Genomic DNA, 21,452 nt, shown 5'->3' on the forward strand with positions numbered 1-21,452 from the left:
TGTCCCACATTTTGACGTCACTAACTAAACACACAATAAAAGACTGTGCCTTAAGCAACTCCTACAAATATCACCAGGTGATGGGATTGCACCCCTCTCCAGCATGACCATATGGTGAGTAGTCTATCTGCAAACATTTCAGATAAAAATTTTGAGCAAGTTGGTAAATCTTCATCTATTTTTAAATAGTGTCAGTACCGAACATCTCATATATCAAGAAATGTGTAAAGTACGCTTTTGGGATGTACATACAGTGCATTCGGAAAGTATTCAGACCCCTTGACTTTTTCCACATTTTGTTACGTTACAGCTTATTCTAAAATGGATTCAATTGTTTTTTCCCACTCATCAATCTACACACAATACCCTATAATGACGAAGCACAAACAGGTTTTTTGACATCTTTGCACATGTATAAAAAAGAAAAAACGGAAATATGACATTTACATAAGTATTCAGGCCCTTTATTTCGTACTTTGTTGAAGCACCTTTTGCAGCGATTACAGCCTTGACTCTACAAGCTTGGCACACATGTTTTTGGGGACTTTCTCCCATTCTTCTGCAGATCCTCTCAAGCTCTGTCAGCTTGGATGGGGACTGTTGCTGCACAGCTATTTTCAAGTCTCTCCAGAGATTCCGGGCTCTGGCTGGGCCCCTCAAGGACATTCAGAGACGTGTCCTGAAGCCAGTCCTGCGTTGTCTTGGCTGTGTGCTTAGGGTCATTGTCTTGTTGGAAGGTGAACCTTGGCCACCAGTCTGAGGTCTTGAGCACTCTGGAGCAGGTTTTCATCAAGGATCTCTGTACTTAGCTCTGTTCATCTTTCCCTCGATCCTGACTAGTCTCCCAGTCCCTGGCACTGAAAAACATCCCCACAGCATGATGCTGCCACCACCACCATATTTCACCTTAGTGATGGTGCCAGGTTTTCTCCAGACATGACAATTGGTATTCAGGCCAAAGAGTTGGTTTCATCAGAGCAGAGAATCTTGTTTCTCATGGTCAGAGTCCTTTGGGTGCCTTTCGGCAAACAAAGCGGGCTGTCATGTGCCTTTTACTGAGGAGTGGCTTCCGTCTGGCCACTCTACCATAAAGGCCTGATTGGTGGAGTGCTGCAGAGATGGTTGTCCTTCTGGAAGGTTCTCCCATTTCCACAGAGGAACTTGGGAGCTCTGTCAGAATGACCATCGCGTTCTTGGTCACCTCCTAGCTCTAGGAAGAGACTTTGTGGTTCCAAACTTAAGAATAATGGAGGACACTGTTTTTGGGGACCTTCAATGCTGCAGACATTTTTTGGTACTCTTCCCCAGATCTGTGAGTCAACACAATTCTGTCTTGGAGCTCTACGGACAATTTCTTCGACCTAATGGCTTGGTTTTTGCTCTAACATGCACTGTCAACTGTGGAAACTTATATAGACAGGTGTGTGCCTCTGCAAATCATGTCCAATAAAGTTGTAGAAACATCGAGGATGATCAATGGAAACAGGATGCACCTGAGCCGAGCTCAATTTCGAGTCTCATAGCAAAGTGAATAGTTATGTAAATAAGATATTTAATTAAAAAACATTTTTTAATACATTTTAAAACAAAAAAACTGCTTCCGCTTTGTTAATATGGGGTATTGTGTGTAGACTGATGAGGTGAAAAAAATATTATGTTTTAGAATAAGGCTGTAACGTAAGAAGATGTGGAAATTAAAGATAGCTAGCAATATGTTAGCCAGTAGAGGCTGCTGAGGGGAGGACAGCTCATAATAATGGCTGGAACGGAGCAAATGGAATGGCAACAAACCATGCGTTTGATACCAATCCATGCATTCCGCTCCAGCCATTACAACAAGCCCGTCCTCCCAAATTAAGGTGCCACCAACCTCATTTGATGTTCAAAATAAGTCAAACTGAAAAAGTCACAACCGAAACAATTGACACCATGGAGATATACAGAGGTTTCATCTTTGTATCTATGCCATTATGGCATCTGGGACAGCACGGCAGTGCCATTGAGGCCATCTTCATTTTAAAGTTGCATGCTCCATGATCTACCAACTGAGCTACAGAGGACCACCATTTACCCACTATCAAAATTGCACCTTGTGCATTATACTACTACAACGTTCAGGAGTAAATTGAAAGCCTGACTGAGTCTCCCCCCCCAAGACCACATTCGGTCTTTAGCTTGTCATGGTCTCAACTCACTGGTTCTGGATCTTGGGACCAAAGTCCTGGTATAAATCTTGGTCTTGGCTTCTGGATATTACCTTACTCTTGGGTTTACAAACAATAGGCAACCCAATTTGAAGAAGCCAATGCTCTCTGATCACTGGCTGATCACTTCCAAACCCATAGGAATCCGCACACAGTTGACTACTTTTAAATAGTGGAAGCCCTCAATGGCAATGTCTATACTGAAACGAGTTATATCTATCGGAGTCCGGCATTTATGTCTATGATTGACACCCTTGCCACCGAAACCTGTTATTTTGTCAATTTGGTTTTCAAATTATTTCTCCAATGAATCTATAATGGAAGGTTAATCAAAATGATCACTATTGTGCATGGTTCTTCCTTTATTGCAACTTTTCACTATGTTTCGTAATAACAAATTTTTTTTTTTGGGGGGGGGGTGTAAGGTAAATTCAGATAAATATTTCAAATATGCAATACAAAAAAGTGTGTGAGTAGTATATATGTATACCTGAAATATGTTGGAAGACGTGCTGAAAGTTGGGGAAAAATAGCATAAATGTTTTTTTGTTTTTTTTTGTCCCAATTTGCACCACTTCTGTATAATGACCCTGAGGGTACAAAACATTAAGAAAACCTGCTTTTTCCATGACCGACTGACCAGGTGAAAGCTGATCCTTTATTAAATCCACTTCAAATCAGTGTAGATGACGGGGAGGAGACAGGTTAAAGAAGGAGTTTTAAGCCTTGAGACAATTGAGACATGGATTGTGTATGTGTGCCATTCAGATGGTGAATGGGCAAGAAGATATTTAAGCGCCTTTGAACGGGGTATGGTAGTAGATGCCAGGCTCACCGGTTTGTGTCAAGAACTGCAACTATGCTGCGTTTTTTACACTCTACAGTTTCCAGTGTGTATCAAGAATGATTCACCACCCAAAGGACATCCAGCCAACTTGACACAACTGTGGGAAGCATTGGAGTCAACATGGGCCAGCATCCCTGTGGAATGCTTTCAACACCCTGCAGAGTCCAGGCCCTGATGAATTGAGGCTGTTCTGAGGGCAAAAGTGGAGGTGCAACTCAATATTAGGAAGGAGTTCGTAATGTTTTGTACACATTTTGAGAAAGTATAAAGCGTAGAGATTCCCGGAGCGCCCTCGCTCTCTCTAATCCAGCATTGGTTTTGATTCAGCCAGCTCGTGATTTGACCACACATAAAAAATAAAAAGAGACAGGTTCATTTAATACCAGCCATTTTAAGTGTTGGCAGCATCAATGTTCCCATGACGACAGACCACCACCGTTATTGTTGCTCTTTGTAGCACATGACCTTAAAAGGTTACTTAAGCAACCGACAACTTCCTAGTCTCCTAACCCTTCCCCATACACCCACCCAACCCCTCTGACATGCAAGGATCTAACATGTGAAAGTAAAAGGAATATGAAAAATAAGATGAAATAATAATAATAGAAAATAAAACAACCCCTACTGAACATAGATAAGAGGAGGATGGAGAGAGAAGTCAAATGACTAATAATAGAAAATAAAAAACCCTCTTACTCGCCGTCCAACTGACCGTTTGTCTGGGACAATCTCGGTTGTCCATCTGTTTGTCCGTCAGTCTTTAGAGGCTGCAAGTCGTAAGCAGTCTGTGTGAGGACACAGAGGAAGAGACAGTCATCCCTTTCTTTGACGTACTCGTGCTCCCTCTTCTCTCTTTATTGGGGAAGACCTGTCTGGGAAGGCTGGGTGACCCTGTATGGTTGAGGGGGCGGGGGTCTACAGTTGAGGGGAAGTGGGGGGGGTCAAGAGGGAAAGCCATATAACGTACATTCGGAGAGCGAGAGGGTGGGTCCTGTGTCTGTCCATCCATGAGTGTGTGTGGAACTCTGCTGCCCTACATAGCCAGAGGGTTAGTGGTGGTGACAGGAGAGGTTGTGTATTTGGGCGGGGCCAGCTCCAGGAGCGCACGCACCGTCCCGGCCACCAGGGGGAGCCCTCTCTCCTCCAGGATGTGGAGGGGCAGGCACAGCTGGGTCTGAGGCCAGATGAAGAGCACACGCACACAGACGACAAAGGGAGGAGGGAAAACGGGAGAACAAAAAAGGGTATGTCAATGGATGGGTAAATAATAACAAAAACTACCAAAAGATAACAGAAATCAACACAAATGGAAAGACAAACTCAACATAAGATGGAAAAGGAGGTGAATGGGATCCAAACGGCATGACCTTGAGGAGAGCATGGAAGAGGAGCAGGGAGCAGGTGTGCAAACACAGGCACAGGGTTACAATAAGTAGGGACTTGTGCACTGAGACACTCACTGAACAACATATCCCACAGGAGCAAATATGGCGGAAGCAGGAGAGAGAGAGAGAACAAGCTCAACACAAGCAGAAGTAGCGAGAAGACAGGCGGCAAAGAGGAAGGAAGTCACACCAAATATTTGATCCATTTTATTGTGAAAGGAGGAGCTCTGGGAAAGAGTTGAAAGGTCAACAACAGAAGACACAGGAGAGATAGGCACGTGGTTACACACACTGGAAGCAAACAGACCACTGACAGAACATACACACTGCTCTTCAGAGCCAGAGGAGACATTACTCATTCAGCATAGACCAACAACAAACTACACACACAGCCTGCGTCCCCCGAATGGCACCCTATTCCCTATTGAGTGCACTACTTTTAACCAGGGGGCACATAGGAATCTGATTAAAAGTAGTGCACTATAAAGAATAGGGTCCCATTTGGAACAAACCACAGAATCACTCGCTCTCTCTGTCTCACAAAATATGTGCTTTGTCTTTGTATAGAACGGTATAAGAGCACTCATTTCGATATACTGTGCCTTCAGAAAGTATTCACACCCCTTGACTTTTTCCACATTTTGTTGTGTTACCGCCAGAATGTAAAATGGATTAAAAAAACTCCCCCACTGGAACACACACAATACCCCATAATGTTAAAGTGGAATTATGTTTTTAATTAAAAATGAAACACTGAAATCAATAAGTAAGTATTCAACCCCGTTGTTATGGCACCTAAATAAGTTCAGGAGGAAAAATTTACTTAAGTCACATAAACACTATTATTGCACATTGATTGAGTCTAACATGATTTTTGAATCACTACCTCATCTCTGTACCCCACACATACAATTATCTGTCTCTATGTAGAGCAGTGATTTCAAACCGATTCGACTACAAAAACCAGGGAGACTTTCCAATGCCTCACAAAGGGCACATTTTGGTAGATGGGTAAAAAAACAACACAAACCCCCCCCCAGCAGACATTGGATATTGAGCATGGTCAAGTTATTAAACTTAGGATTTTGTATCAATACACCCAGTCACTACAAATATACAGGCTTTCTTCATAAAAACTCAAACATCACATTTACACAAGTATTCAGACCCTTTATTCAGTACTTTGTTGAAGCACCTTTGGCAGCGATTACAGCCTCGAGTCTTCTTTGATATGATGCTACAAGCTTGGCGCACCTGTATTTGGAGAGTTTTTCCCCATTCCTCTCTGCATATCCTCTCAAGCTCTGTCAGGTTGGATGGGGAGCATCCCTGCACAGCTATTTTCAGGTCTCTCCAGAGATGTTCGATCGGGTTCAAGTCTGTGCTCTGGCTGGGCCACTCAAGGACATTCAGAGACCTGTCCCTTCTCCAGATCTGTGCCTCGACACAATCCTGTCTCGGGACTCTATGGAACATTCCTTTGACCACATGGCTTGGTTTTTGCTTTGACATGCACTGTCAACTGTGGGACCTTATATAGACAGGTGTGTGCCTTTCCAAATCATGTCCAATCAGTTGAATTTACCACAGGTCTAGTCAAGTTGTAGAAACATCTAAAAGATGATCAATGGAAACAGGATGCACCTGAACTCAGGTTCTGAATACTTACGTAAATAAGGTTTATTATTTTTTTTGCAAACATTTCTAAAAACCTGTTTTCGCTTTGTCATTATGGGGTATTGTGTGTAGATTGATGAGGGAAAAAATAAATGTCATCATTTTTAGAATAACATGTGGAAACCATCAAGGGGTCCGAATACTTTCTGAATGCACTGTATTAGGGTTTTATTTTTCCCCCCAAAAATTCTCCCACTTTGACAGTGTATTTTGGGGAGATTTTTTTTTTGTGGAGGAAAAATCACAATTAAAGTCATTTTAATCCCACTTTTTGACAAAATGTGGAAAAAGTCAAGGGGTGTGAAAACTTTCGGAAGGCAATGTAGTCCTGCCATATCCTGGGGCTGATTGTTACCACAGCTTGTGCCTACATAGACTGGTCCCAGATCTGTTTGTGCCATCTTACCGCACAAACACATCTGGAACCAGGCTAGTGTTAACCCCATTCATCACACACCAGAGACACATAATGGGGGTAGAGTGAAGTTGCCCCTACACACTGATCTTGGCTCAGTTTAGCATTTTACCTACTAAAGGTTAAAGACAAAGTGAAACATTGTAGTAAGTTAAAAGGGATTTTGATAACCAAACATGATAAAGAAGCAAGTTCAAACCCTTAAACCAGTAAAAAAACTAAAAAAAACAATTGCCTCATTGACTACTGCGTGCAGCCATCTTGATAACGTGTCATCAATGACATCACTTGAATGTTTCGTCTGACAGGCATGCCAGATTACAATGCATGTTAGTAGCCTCATTGAAAATGTTTTCATTTTGACAATTAAAAAAAATAAAATATGTGCCTTTCAGAAGGCTATCCGGTTAGAAATTAGCCAGGTAACATGGCTTGAACAATAAATTGTACTTGGGAGTATGGCTAGACAGTACACTGTCATTCTCTCAGCACATATCCAAGCTGCAGGCTAAGGTAAAATCTAGAGTTGGTTTTCTCTATCGTAATCGCTCCTCTTTCACCCCAGCTGCCAAACTAACCCTAATTCAGACGACCATCCTACCCACGCTACATTACAAAGACGTAATTTATAGATCAGCAGGTAAGGGTGCTCTCGAGTGGCTAGATGTGCTTTACCATTCGGCCATCAGATTTGCCACCAATACTCCTTATAGGACACATCCTTGCAGTCTATACTCCCATCTCTTGCCATCTCTGTATACCCAGCGCAAGACCCACTGGTTGAGGCTTAATTATAAAACCCTCATAGGCTTCACTCCCTCTATCTGAGATGCCTACTGCAACACTCATCTTCCACATACAACACCCTGCCAGTCACATTCTGTTAAAGGTCCCCAAAGCACACACATCCCTGGGTCGCTCTTCCTTTCAGCTCGCTGCAGCTAGCGACTGGAACGAGCTGCAAAAAACACTGAAACTGGACAGTTTTGTCTCCATCTCAACATTCAAAGACTCAATCATGGACACTCTTACTGACACTTGTGGTTGCTTAACATGATGTATTGTTGTCTACCATGTTTGTGCTGCTACCATGTGGTGATGTTGTCATGATGTGTTGCTACAATGTTGTGCTGTCATGTGTTTCTGCTGTGTTGTGTAGTTGTCTCTTTCGTCGTGATGTGTGTTTTGTCCTACATGATTATTTTTAACCCCCCGTTCTCACAGGAGGTCTTTTGCATCTTGGTAGGCAGTCATTGTAAATAAGAATTTGTTCTTAACTGACTTGCGTAGTGAAAACTCCCAGAGTGCTAAGAACCTTGGCGTGACCCCGGACAACACCCTGTCGTTCTCCACTAACATCAAGGCGGTGACCCGATCCTGTAGGTTCATGCTCTACAACATTCGCAGAGTACGACCCTGCCTCACACAGGAAGCGGCACAGGTCCTAATCCAGGCACTTGTCATCTCCCGTCTGGATTACTGCAACTCGCTGTTGGCTGGGCTCCCTGCCTGTGCCATTAAACCCCTACAACTCATCCAGAATGCCGCAGCCCGTCTGGTGTTCAACCTTCCCAAGTTCTCTCACGTCACCCCGCTCCTCCGCTCTCTCCACTGGCTTCCAGTTGAAGCTCGCATCCGCTACAAGACCATGGTGATTGCCTACGGAGCTGTGAAGGGAACGGCACCTCCATACCTTCAGGCTCTGATCAGGCCCTACACCCAAACAAGGGCACTGCGTTCATCCACCTCTGGCCTTCTGGCCCCCTACCTCTGAGGAAGCACAGTTCCCGCTCAGCCCAGTCAAAACTGTTCGCTGCTCTGGCACCCCAATGGTGGAACAAGCTCCCTCACGACGCCAGGACAGCGGAGTCAATCACCACCTTCCGGAGACACCTGAAACCCCACCTCTTTAAGGAATACCTAGGATAGGATAAAGTAATCCTTCTAACCCCCCCCTTAAAAGATTTAGATGCACTATTGTAAAGTGGTTGTTCCACTGGATATCATAAGGTGAATGCACCAATTTGTAAGTCGCTCTGGATAAGAGCGTCTGCTAAATGACTTAAATGTAATGTAAATGAAATAAAAAAATCAACTTATACACTGTGCAAGTTGGGCTATCATAGCTAGGTAGCTAGACCAAAACCACGCCAAGCTCAGCTATCATTGATGGATATTTCGTTAGTTAGCTAGCTAGTGATTTTATCAGAACAGCTTGCGACAGTGCAGGATTTTACTATGGATACTGGCAGCATCATATGGTAAGTCTGACTACTAGCTGCAATTGATTCAATAGGAGTGGAAATTGAACAACCTACATGTCTGTAGCTGACGTTAGCTTGCATTAACTGAATATTTGTTTTACTAGTCAGCTGTTTCTAGCCCAGCTAGCCTCGCTTAGGTTTGGCACATCTGAAGTCCCTAACGGCAAACCATATTGAATACTGTTTTATGCATAGTGTACACCATGTGCCAACAAAAAAGTGACTATTATTGTGGGCACTACCATGCGGTTAGCTAAGCTTTTTGCTCTTAGCTAGCTTGATGGCTAACTTCGGCTAACAGTACGATCGATGCCCGTCTAAACTACTGTAATGTTTAACACAGCTAGACCTTGCTCGCTGAATGAACACAAAAACATGTGCAATTGGGTTATTGACTGGACTATACAAGTTTATTCAATGCTGGCTAACTGCTTTGCTATTGTGGACATCATGTATTTAGCTCCTTACTAATATGTAGGGAAACAGTAGAGCCGATGCCCCTGCCCCTGTGAAAATCACTTATGTAACCTATATCTGACTAAGCTCAAAACTTATGCAAGTGGATTTTTTGACAGGACTATACAGGCTTTTTAACATGATTGTTATTATTTTATTGTTGTTCCATCTCAAATGGGTAGTTTTAGCTTTTCGTTTATTCACATCTTAATCAGTCTTGATCAAAAAGTACAGTTCGGCGCGGACACTCCACTATTCCCATGACGTTTTTTCAATATGGCTGTGGCCACATCTTTCCAAGCTTGTATTCGGTGCTCTAAAACCTATCATATGTTTTAAAAGCATTTTCATATCATCACGTTCAACAACGTTACCTAATGTCGACATGTAAAATGTAGGTTGATTTGAGAATTTCAGTTCCACTAAGGTTAGGATTGGGGAAGGGGAAGCAGATCCTAGATCTGTACCTAGGGGTAACATCACCCCCGAGCCACAAAATGAGCATTAGGACAGAGGGGGGCTCGATCACAGACAGTCAAGGAGAAAAAGGTGCCTGTTGGATACCTGATTGTGCGTCAGCAAGGACTCAAAGGCTTACAAATTACCCTCGGCTACCTGCTCTCTTCTTGATTAGGCAAAAACGTCCGACTGACTTTGCAGCTAAGGCTAAGCCGTGTTCGAGACAGGAGAGAAGAGAAGCGCTTGGCGTTGATTGGTCAGATTACTCGTGGTTGGTTCTTCTCAGGGGCAGTCGGGGAGGAGGAAGCACGTAGGCTACATATGACAAGAACTACTTTGATGTTATCTGTGCAATGGAAGCGCTTTCGGGTGGGAAGGTTCCATCTAAAAAACACATGCACACACTTCGGCAGGCGGACAAACTTAAGGCACAGAAGGAGGTTCAGTAGGTAGGTACAGTAGCAGACAGCTCATTGACAACACAGCAACCTCCAGGGTCTCGCTGTCTCTCTCAATGGGGGCAGTGCCGTACATGACAGAAGGGTAACGAGGGAGCATTGAAGGTCCACCTTGCCACTCCTCAAGTGGAAGCAAGTAACCTTCCCCAAAAAACAACTGGAACAACAAAAGATAAAACCTACTATATGGTTTTTGGCATATGGAGTTGTTCCCTTTTCAGTGGATGGCAAACCAGGCAGTGGCGAGCGCTCCTCTTTGTTATGGTAGAGTGGGACAGAGCGGTCCACTCTCATTCTTGTGTTTTTCCCTTGTCGAGTTCTGCTGCGTCTGAATGGATACCGCTGTGGTGATGGGAGTCGGCGCAATATGAAATGAGAAGCGCGTAGGAGTGCGAGTGGTGTGTGAGCGTGCATGTGTGTGTACGAGTGGTGGAGAGCCAGTTGATAAGGTGAGGAAGGGGTTGTGTGGTCCAGACAGACAGTTCAGAGGTGGGGCACCAGGTTGCAGTACAGGGCACACAGCACAGACATGATGGACAGATAGAAGAGGGCGAAGCCTGCCAGCTGGGCCGGGGGGAGAAGGCATTAGGAGGGGGGGGAGGAGCCATGGAAAGCAGGACCCCCAGCGTCCCGTAAACACAGCCTCCCCGGCCATCCAGAACCTCCTCCACTGTGCACAGCCTCTCCTGTCCCATGGGATATGAAGTGGGGGAGAGAATGGGCAGGCAAAGGATACAATTACATAGATTGGGGAGTTGTGTGTTTGGACGGACAGATGGAAGATGAGTTTGAGGGGGAAATGTTACAGTTAAAAGAAAGAAGAGCGGAGGAGCAGAAAGAGAAAGTTACTGTACAGGCAAGTGGCTCTCCAAGTCAAGTTAACAAAAGCTCTGCAGGTTGCCAGTTTGTCAGTCGAGTTAGCTGGAGTAAACTGATAAAAAGAGCAGGGACAGAGAACTAGGCTAAACTTTAGTGTTGATACAAAAAGCAGAGTAGTAGAGGGAGTCTGTCTTACCTACTCTGTACAAGAAATCTTATGACAGAAGAGAAAAACCTGCACTGAAAGTAGCCTTTAGGTATTTAACTAAATTGGTGAGGTCACCGTCTGCTGCTAGCAAATTAAAATCTGAAGAACAGTCAGTCAGTACAGGTTCTCTTGTATCATATGCTTTTTCTAACCCATCACACAGACGTTTTAGCATGAAGACTAGTGAGTTGTATACCAGTTCTTTATTCAACTAGTGTGAAGGTCTTACCTGTGGAACCCCGATCCTGCGACACGCCTCCAGAAAGTTCTCCACATTCCGCCGACACTTGGCCATTGTCAGTTTGGGCTTGATGGACAGAGAGAACGGGGACAATGGTAAGCACAACGACAGCGAATTGTCTCAAATGGCACCCTATTACCTGTATAGTGCACTACTTTTGACCAGGGCCTACGGTCACAGTAGTGCACTATGTAGGGAATAGGGTGCCATTTGGGACATAAGTAGTGTCTGATCATAACCCAAATGCAAATGTATGGCAAAGTAAAAAGGAGCATTGTTGTATTGATATGATTGAAGTGTAGTGTTCCTGACTGACTAAATTCATTCTAAAACTGACATCTCACTAATGCACGTATGGTATGCATGCACAGCACACGCATAAAGTGCACATTCAAACACTCACCACAGCAGGGGAGGGCACATGGATACTGGGTACGGATCGTGGCCGTACATGATTTGCCAGATGGCAGAGGACGACCCCGTCGGTCAGTGCTGCTCCCAGGTCGCTGGGCAAGGACACTTTCAGACGGGACTCTATGTTCTACAAAATAGAGCAGGACACAATTACAGGGGGATTAGCACAAGTAGGGCCAGGAGTTTTTCCTGACCTTGTGATCTGACCTGGGCTCATAAAGCATCTCAGAGTAGGAGTGCTGATCTAGGATCAGGTCCCGTGTCTATCTAATTATGATCTGAAAGGAAAGACTGATTCTAGTTCAGCACTTCCACTCTGAAATGCTTTATGAATATGGGCCAAGGAACCCAGTAGAAACTCCAGGCCCTAATGGCTTGGTCAAAAGGGGGGAGAATCTGTTTGTCGGGTGTTGTTCACCTTCCGCAGTTGCTCCACTAGAGCAGCCTCCTCTCCCATGGGGCCTTGAGGCTGGGTAGGGGTCACCTCTTCAGGCTCCGGCCTGGGGGCGGCACCATCACCTGGGGGGGAAGGCAGAACCAGACAGGCTCAAACATACACATACAAGATCAAAAGCTGGTGAAAGCATAATGGGTGCTAATCATTTATCCTGAAGAGGGTGGAGTCTAGCTCTCTACAGATACAATGGCATGATCAGACGCCTGGCAAACAATTCAGAAGACAAACTTCAGTAGATAGACAGAACTCTACAGCAACCGACAGGCGGAGCTCTACAGCAACCGACAGGCGGAGCTCTACAGCAACCGACAGGCGGAGCTCTACAGCAACCGACAGGCGGAGCTCTACAGCAACCGACAGGCGGAGCTCTACAGCAACCGACAGGCGGAGCTCTACAGCAACCGACAGGCGGAGCTCTACAGCAACCGACAGGCGGAACTCTACAGCAACCGACAATCTATCAGCCCAGACACAGTTACCAGAACAATGTCACATACAACACTCAATTGTCACATGCGCATTGCATGCTCAAGAGGTACCAACACTCTCTTCTGAAAGCTCGCAAGGCCATGCAGCCAAGATCCAGAGGTTGTGATCTAGTGACATACCTCTCCTCTGCTCTTCCTTCTGGATGAGGCGAAACAAGAAGCTGTCTGGCCGCTGGGCGGGCCCCTGGCAGAAGGGCGGTGCAACAGGGCCGGGGTAAGAAGGTGATTGGAGGGCTGCAAGCAGAACAGGATGTGAGCAGGTGGGGGAGTGGCAGAGTGAATAGAACGTGTAGTAAAATCCTTACAGATCCACAGGAACGTCTAGGGGGTAGTGGTCAATTTGGAATACAGCAATTAGTAAATTAGTAAGGAGAGGGAGGAGTGTGTTGGAAGCCGCTCAAGTACGCAGCCATTTATAATCTGGTTTCCCTGGAAGCCAGTAGGACAAGCTGCACCGAGCAGTGTATGGCAGCCGTGATGTAACCGTAGAGGGAAATGGAGGAATAGTGTGACTGGTGTCTTACCTGTGGGAGACAGGGAGGAGGAGCGATCCTCGCCCTGCTGAGTGGCCAGTGGAGTCCCAGCAGAGAGCAAACAAAGAGAGGGGGAGAGAGAGTTCATGTAATTTGAGTCAAGACGAAAACACCAGCATTCATGTATATACAGTTCCCTCAACAATTCTCCGGTCTCACACCTCCTTTGACACCAGAGATGTAATGGGGGAGGGTAAAGGCCTGTAAACATCACTCGACTGTTTGGTGTTCACAGACCTATCTTTTAGCGCTACAACAAAGATGGGCAACTGTTACATAAGAGAGGGTGGACTATGGGCATAGAGCCATGAAGCAGGCTCTCTGGCTGCAAGTAGGTAGAGTGCCCCTTAGAGTTAGCTTACAATAACAATCATATTCATGGATTGTAGAGGTCGACCGATTAAATCGGCATGGCCGATTAATTAGGGCCAATTTCAAGTTTTCATAACAATCAGTCATCGGCATTTTTGGACGCCGATTGTGGCCGATTACATTGCACTCCATGAGGAGACTGCGTGGCAGGCTGACCACTTGTTATGCGAGTGCAGCAAGGAGCCTAGGTAAGTTGCTAGCTAGCATTAAACTTATCTTATAAAAAACAATCAATCAATCTTAACATAATCACTAGTTATCTACACATGGTTGATGATATTACTAGCTTGTCCTGTGTTGCATATAATCAATGCGGTCGGTGCATGTTCATTTATAATCAAATTATAGCCTACTTCACCAAATGGGTGACGATTTAACAAGCACATTAGCGAAAAAAGCGCTGTCGTTGCACCAATGTGTACCTAACCATAAACATCAATGCCTTTCTTAAACTCAATACAAACGTATATATTTTTAAACCTGCATATTTAGAGAATATTGCCTGCTAACATGAATGTATTTTAACGAAGGAAATTGTGTCACTTCTCTTGCGTTCTGTGCAAGCAGAGTCAGGGTATATGCAGCAGTTTGGGCTGTATGGCTCGTTGCGAACTATGTGAAGACCATTTCTTCCTAACAAAGACCGTAATTAATTTGCCAGAAATTTACATAATTATGCAATGTAACAGCAATATTTAGACTTAGGGATGCCACCCGTTAGATAAAATATGGAATGGTTCCGTACTTCACTGAAAGAATAAACGTTTTATTTTCAAAATTATAGTTTCCGGATTTGACCATATTAATGACCAAAGGCTCGTATTTCTGTGTTTATTATATTAAGTCTATGATTTGATATTTGATAGAGCAGTCTGACTGAGCGGTGGAAGGTTGCAGCAGGCTCGTAAGCATTCATTCAAACAGCACTTTCCTGCGTTTGCCAGCAGCTCTTCGCTGTGCTTCAAGCATAGCGCTGTTTATGACTTCAAGCCTATCAACTCTCGAGATCAGGCTGGCAATACTAAAGTACCTATTAGAACATCCAATAGTCAAAGGCAGATGAAATACAAATGGTAGAGAGAGAAATAGTCCTATAATTCCTATAATAACTTCAACCTAAAACTTCTTAACTGGGAATATTGAAGACTAATGTTGAAAGGAACCACCAGCTTTCATACAGTGAGGGAAAAAAGTATTTGATCCCCTGCTGATTTTCTACGTTTGCCCACTGACAAAGAAATGATCAGTCTATAATTTGAATGGTCGGTTTATTTGAACAGTGAGAGACAGAATAACAACAAAAAAATCCAGAAAAACGCATGTCAAAAATGTTATAAATTGATTTACATTTTAATGAGGGAAATACGTTTTTGACCGCTCCGCAAAACATGACTTAGTACTTGGTGGCAAAACCCTTGTTGGCAATCACAGAGGTCAGACGTTTCTTGTAGTTGGCCACCAGGTTTGCACACATCTCAGGAGGGATTTTGTCCTACTCCTCTTTGCAGATGTTCTTCAAGTCATTAAGGTTTCGAGGCTGACGTTTGGCAACTCGAACCTTCAGCTCCCTCCACAGATTTTCTATGGGATTAAGATCTGGAGACTGGCTAGGCCACTCCAGGACCTTAATGTGCTTCTTCTAGAGCCACTTTAACATTTTCCGCCAAGATCGAACTGCTAAAGGGGGTGGTGTTGCAATCTACTGCAAAGATAGGCTGCAGAGTACTGTATTACTATCCAAGTCTGTACCCAAACAATTCGAGCTTCTACTTCAAAAAATTCACCTTTTCAGAAACAAGTCTCTCACTGTTGCCGCTTGCTATAGACCACCCTCTGCCCCCAGCTGTGCCCTCGACACCATATGTGAACTGATTTCCCCCCATCTATCTTCTGAGCTCGTGCTGCTAGGTGACCTAAACTGGGACATGCTTAACACCACGGCCATCCTACAATCTAAACTTGATGCCCTCAATCTCACACAAATGATCAATGAACCTACCAGGTACAACCCCAAATCCGTAAACACGGGCACCCTCATAGATATCATCCTTACTAACTCGCCCTCCAAATACACCTCTGCTGTTTTCAATCAAGATCTCAGCGATCACTGCCTCATTGCCTGCAACCGTAATGAGTCTGCGACCAAACCACCACCCCTCATCACTGTCAAACGCTCCCTAAAACACTGATGCGAGCAGGCCTTTCTAATCGACCTGGCCGGGGTATCCTGGAATGACATTGACCTCATCCCGTCAGTAGAGGATGCCTGGCTATTCTTTAAAAGTGCCTTCCTCACCATTTTAAATAAAAATGCCCCATTCAAAAAATGTAGAACTAGGAATAGATATAGTCCTTGGTTCACTCCAGACCTGTCTGCCCTTGACCAGCACAAAAACATCCTGAGGCGTTCTGCATTAGCATCGAATAGCACCCGTGATATGCAACTTTTAAGGGAAGTAAGGAACAAATATACACAGGCAGTTAGGAAAGCTAAGGCTAGCTTTTTCAACGAGAAATTTGCATCCTGTAGTACAAACTCAAAAAAGTTCTGGGACACTGTAAAGTCCATGGAGAATAAGAGCGCCTCCTCCCAGCTGCCCACTGCTCTGAGGCAAGGAAACACTTTTACCACTGATAAATCCACTATAATTGAGCATTTCTCTACGGCTGGCCATGCTTTCCATCTGACTACCCCATACCCCGGTCAACTGCTCGGCACCCTCTACAGCAACCGCCAAAGCCCCCACCATTTCTCCTTCACCCAAATCCAGATAGCTGATGTTCTGAAAGAGCGGCAAAATCTGGACCCCTACAAATCAGCCGGGCAAGACAATCTGGACCGTCTCTTTCTAAAATTATCTGCTGAAATTGTTGCAACTCCTATTACTAGCCTGTTCAACCTCTCTTTCGTATCGTCTGAGATTCCCAAAAATTGGAAAGCTGCCGCGGTCATCCCCCTCTTCAAAGGGGGTGACACTCTAGACCCAAACTGCTACAGACCTTTATCTATCCTACCCTGTCTTTCTAAGGTCTTCGAAAGCCAAGTTAACAAACAGATTACCGACCATTTCGAATCCCACCGTACCTTCTCCGCTCTGCAATCTGGTTTCAGAGCTGGTGAATGATGTCTTTGCAGGCCCTGGCTGAAAAACAGTAGCGCATTTGGATAGTGGTCGATCAGAGAACAATGAGACTGGGGCGCGTGCACGAGGCAACACCATGTTTTAATTTTTTCGTCTTTGAACGAAAACAGGGTTTCCCGGTCGGAATATTATCGCTTTTTTACGAGAAAAATCGCATAAAAAAATATATTTTAAACAGCGGTTGACATGCTTCTTAGTACGATAATGGAATATTTAGAAAGTTTTTGTCACGAAACGCATCGGGCGCGTCACCCTTCGGATAGTATCTTGAACGCACGAACAAAACAGAGGATATTTGAACATAACTATGGATTATTTTGAACCAAACCAACATTTGCTATTGAAGTAGAAGTCCTGGGAGTGCATTCTGACGAAGAACAGCAAAGGTAATCACATTTTTCTAATAGTAAATCGGAGTTTGGTGAGGGCCAAACTTGGTGGGTGTCAAAATAGCTAGCCCGTGATGGCTGGGCTATCTACTCAGAATATTGCAAAATGTGCTTTTGCCGAAAAGCTATTTTAAAATCGGACATAGCGCTTGCATAAAGGAGTTCTGTATCTATAATTCTTAAAATATGTTTTTTGTGAACGTTTATCGTGAGTAATTTTGTAAATTCACCGGAAGTTTGCGGTGGGTATGCTAGTTCTGAACGTCACATGCTAATGTAAAAAGCTGGTTTTTGATATAAATATGAACTTGATTGAACAAAACATGCATGTATTGTATAACATAATGTCCTAGGATTGTCATCTGATGAAGATCATCAAAGGTTAGTGCTGCATTTAACTGTGGTTTGGGTTTATGTGACATTATATGCTAGCTTGAAAAATGGGTGTCTGATTATTTCTGGCTGGGTACTCTGCTGACATAATCTAATGTTTTGCTTTCGTTGTAAAGCCTTTTTGAAATCGGACAGTGTGGTTAGATTAACGAGAGTCTTGTCTTTAAATGGTGTAAAATAGTCATATGTTTGAGAAATTGACGGTTTTCTATTTTTGAGGAATTTGTAATTCAAATAAACCTACCATTAAAATTATAGACTGATCATTTCTTTGTCAGTGGGCAAACGTACAAAATCAGCAGGGGATCAAATACTTTTTTCCGTCACTGTATGTTCTCATGTTCTGAGCAAGGAACTTAAACGTTAGCTTTTTTACATGGTACATATTGCACTTTTACTTTCTTCTCCAACACTTTGTTTTTGCATTATTTAAACCAAATTGAACATCTTTCATTATTTGAGACAAATAGTTTTTAATTTTTGTAAATAAGTGTTCATTCAGTATTGTTGTAATTGTCATTATTACAAATATATACACTGCTCAAAAAAATAAAGGGAACACTTAAACAACACAATGTAACTCCCAAGTCAATCACACTTCTGTGAAATCAAACTGTCCACTTAGGAAGCAACACTGATTGACAATAAATTCCACATGCTGTTGTGCAAATGGAATAGACAACAGGTGGAAATTATAGGCAATTAGCAAGACACCCCCAATAAAGGAGTGGTTCTGCAGGTGGGGACCACAGACCACTTCTCAGTTCCTATGCTTCCTGGCTGATTTTTGAATGCTGGCGGTGCTTTCACTCTAGTGGTAGCATGAGACGGAGTCTACAACCCACACAAGTGGCTCAGGTAGTGCAGCTCATCCAGGATGGCACATCAATGCGAGCTGTGGCAAGAAGGTTTGCTGTGTCTGTCAGCGTAGTGTCCAGAGCATGGAGGCACTACCAGGAGACAGGCCAGTACATCAGGAGTCGTGGAGGAGGCCAACAACCCAGCAGCAGGACCGCTACCTCTGCGCAAGGAGGAGCAGGAGATGCACTGCCAGAGCTCTGCAAAATGACCTCCAGCAGGCCACAAATGTGCATGTGTCTGCTCAAACGGTCAGAAACAGACTCCATGAGGGTGGTATGAGGGCCCGACGTCCACAGGTGGGGATTGTGCTTACAGCCCAACACCGTGCAGGACGTTTGGCATTTGCCAGAGAACACCAAGATTGGCAAATTCGCCACTGGCGCCCTGTGCTCTTCACAGATGAAAGCAGGTTCACACTGAGCACGTGACAGACTTTACAGAGTCTGGAGACGCCGTGGACAACGTTCTGCTGCCTGCAACATCCTCCAGCATGACCGGTTTGGCGGTGGGTCAGTCATGGTGTGTGGTGGCATTTCTTTGGGGGGCCGCACAGCCCTCCATGTGCTCGCCAGAGGTAGCCTGACTGCCATTAGGTACCGAGATGAGATCCTCAGACTCCTTGTGAGACCATATGCTGGTGCGGTTGGCCCTGGGTTCCTCCTAATGCAAGACAATGCTAGACCTCATGTGGCTGGAGTGTGTCAGCAGTTCCTGCAAAAGGAAGGCATTGATGCTATGGACTGGCCCGCCCGTTCCCCAGACCTGAATCCAATTGAGCACATCTGGGACATCATGTCTCGCTCCATCCACCAACGCCACGTTGCACCACAGACTGTCCAGGAGTTGGCGGATGCTTTAGTCCAGGTCTGGGAGGAAATCTCTCAGGAGACCATCCGCCACCTCATCAGGAGCATGCCCAGGCGTTGTAGGGAGGTCATACAGGCACGTGGAGGCCACACACACTACTGAGCCTCTTTTTTTACTTGTTTTAAGGACATTACATCAAAGTTGGATCAGCCTGTAGTGTGGTTTTCCTCTTTAATTTTGAGTGTGAATCCAAATCCAGACCTCCATGGGTTGATAAATTGGATTTCCATTGATTATTTTTGTGTGATTTTGATGTCAGCACATTCAACTATGTAAAGAAAAAAGTACTTAAGATTATTTCATTCATTCAGATCTAGGATGTGTTTAAGTGTTCCCTTTATTTTTTTGAGCAGTATATATAAAAATCGTCCAATTAATCGTATCGTATTTTTTTTTTGGTCCTCCAATAATCGGTACCGGTGATGAAAAATAATCGGTCGATCTCTAATGGATTGGATTTATATACACCTAGTGTTTTCCTACTAGGTGCTCAAAGTGCTTTACATTGTACAGGGGAAACACCTCAGCTCACATCTGGGTGATGCCACAGCAGCCATTTTGCAAGAGAGAGCGCACCACACATGTGCTAGCCAAACCCTAGCAATCACCTAACTGGCCCTGGGCCAGTGTTTAGCAACATGCTTTAACACCCAAAGTATAAAGAAATAAAGAGAAAGAGATGGCGAAGGGAGGTTGAAAAGAAGACGTGCAAGTTTGCAGTACCTGCAGTAGACACGTGGGGACGATATCTATGGACATCCCAGACCGGGATAGAGACTGGGGTGGGGGGGACAAAAATATAAAGGAGAGAGACAAGAAAGTAAAGCCAAAAGGTGGATTGAAGGATTAAAAAAAATAAAAATGTAACTCAAGAAAAATAAGATAAAAAGAGACTATTAAATGCTGAGAAAGATAAAGTGAACATTGAGTACTATTCTGCTAATTGAGTAAGCACAGTGGAAACAGCATGCTGCACAGTAAGGGCAACAAAACAACAACTGTGTTTGTGGGTGTTTGCGTCTGTGTGATGGTACACTACATGACAAAAATGATGTGGACACCTGATACAACAGCCTCCCCTCTTCTGGTTATGCTTCCCACTAGATGTTGGAACATTGCTACGGGGACTTCAGCCACAAGAGCATTAGTGAGGTCGGGCACTGACGTTAGGTGATTAGGCCTGGCTCGCAGTCGGCATTCCACTTCATCCCAAAGGTGTTCGATGGTGTTGAGGTCAGGGCTCTATGCAGGCCAGTCAAGTTCTTCCACACCGATCGACAAACCATTTCAGTATGGACCTGACTTTGTGCATCGGGGCACTGTCATGCTGAAAAAGGAAAGGGCCTTCCCAAACTGTTGCCACAAAGTTGGAAGCACAGAATCTTCTAGAATGTCATTGTATGGTGTAGCGTTAAGATTTCCGTTCACTGGAACTCAGGGGCCTAGTCCGAACCATGAAAAACAGCCCCAGACCATTATTCCACCTCCACCAAACTTTACAGTTGGCACTATGCATTGGGGCAGTCCTCCTGGCATCCACCAAACCCAGATACGTCACTCCAGAGAACGCGTTTCCACTGCTCCAGAGTCCAATGGCAGCGAGCTTTACACCACTCCAGCCGACGCTTGGCATTGCGCATGATGATTTTAGGCTTGCGTGCGGCTGCTCGGCCATGGAAACCCATTTCATGAAGATCCCAACTAACAGTTATTGTGCTGACATTGCTTCCAGAGGCAATTTAGAACTTGGTAGTGAGTGTTGCAACTGAGAACAGACGATTTTTACGGGCTATGCGCTTCAGCGGTCCCATTCTGTGAGCTTGTGTGGCCTACTACTTCGCGGCTGAGCCGTTGTTGCTCCTAGACATTTCCACTTCACAATAACAGCATTTACAGTTGACAGGGGCAGCTCTAGCAGGGCAGAAATTTGTCGAATGGACTTATTGGAAAGGTGGCATTCTATGACGGTGCCATGTTGAAAGTCACTGAGCTCTTCAGTAAGCTATTCTATTGCCAACGTTTGTCTATGGAGATTGCATGGCTGTTTGCTCGGTTTTATTCACCTGTCAGCAGCAGGTGTGGCTGAAATAGCCGGATCCACT

At 44.6% G+C, this 21,452-nt stretch overlaps 1 protein-coding gene across 5 annotated transcripts in view; it reads right to left on the reverse strand.

Annotated features, from left to right (window-relative positions):
- Positions 1 to 3,422: 3,422 nt before the first annotated feature.
- The window catches only part of LOC106612433 (DISP complex protein LRCH3), a 96,650-nt gene continuing 78,620 nt past the window's right edge, over positions 3,423 to 21,452 (reverse strand). For 2 of the 5 annotated variants that reach the window (XM_014213552.2, XM_014213549.2), the window contains 6 exons: positions 13,317 to 13,350; positions 12,913 to 13,026; positions 12,266 to 12,366; positions 11,837 to 11,974; positions 11,422 to 11,499; positions 8,517 to 10,851 (listed from right to left, as the gene is read on the reverse strand). In XM_014213552.2, the coding sequence (XP_014069027.2) occupies positions 10,456 to 10,851; positions 11,422 to 11,499; positions 11,837 to 11,974; positions 12,266 to 12,366; positions 12,913 to 13,026; positions 13,317 to 13,350 (861 nt within the window). In that variant the 3' untranslated portion in view covers positions 8,517 to 10,455. Of the gene's footprint in view, positions 4,226 to 8,516; positions 10,852 to 11,421; positions 11,500 to 11,836; positions 11,975 to 12,265; positions 12,367 to 12,912; positions 13,027 to 13,316; positions 13,354 to 21,452 lie in introns of those variants that run through there. The other 3 variants (XM_045724316.1, XM_014213551.2, XM_014213548.2) reach the window with 3 other exon arrangements.

Source organism: Salmo salar, chromosome ssa09, assembly GCF_905237065.1.
Source record: "Salmo salar chromosome ssa09, Ssal_v3.1, whole genome shotgun sequence".
NCBI classification, from domain to species: Eukaryota; Metazoa; Chordata; class Actinopteri; order Salmoniformes; family Salmonidae; genus Salmo; species Salmo salar.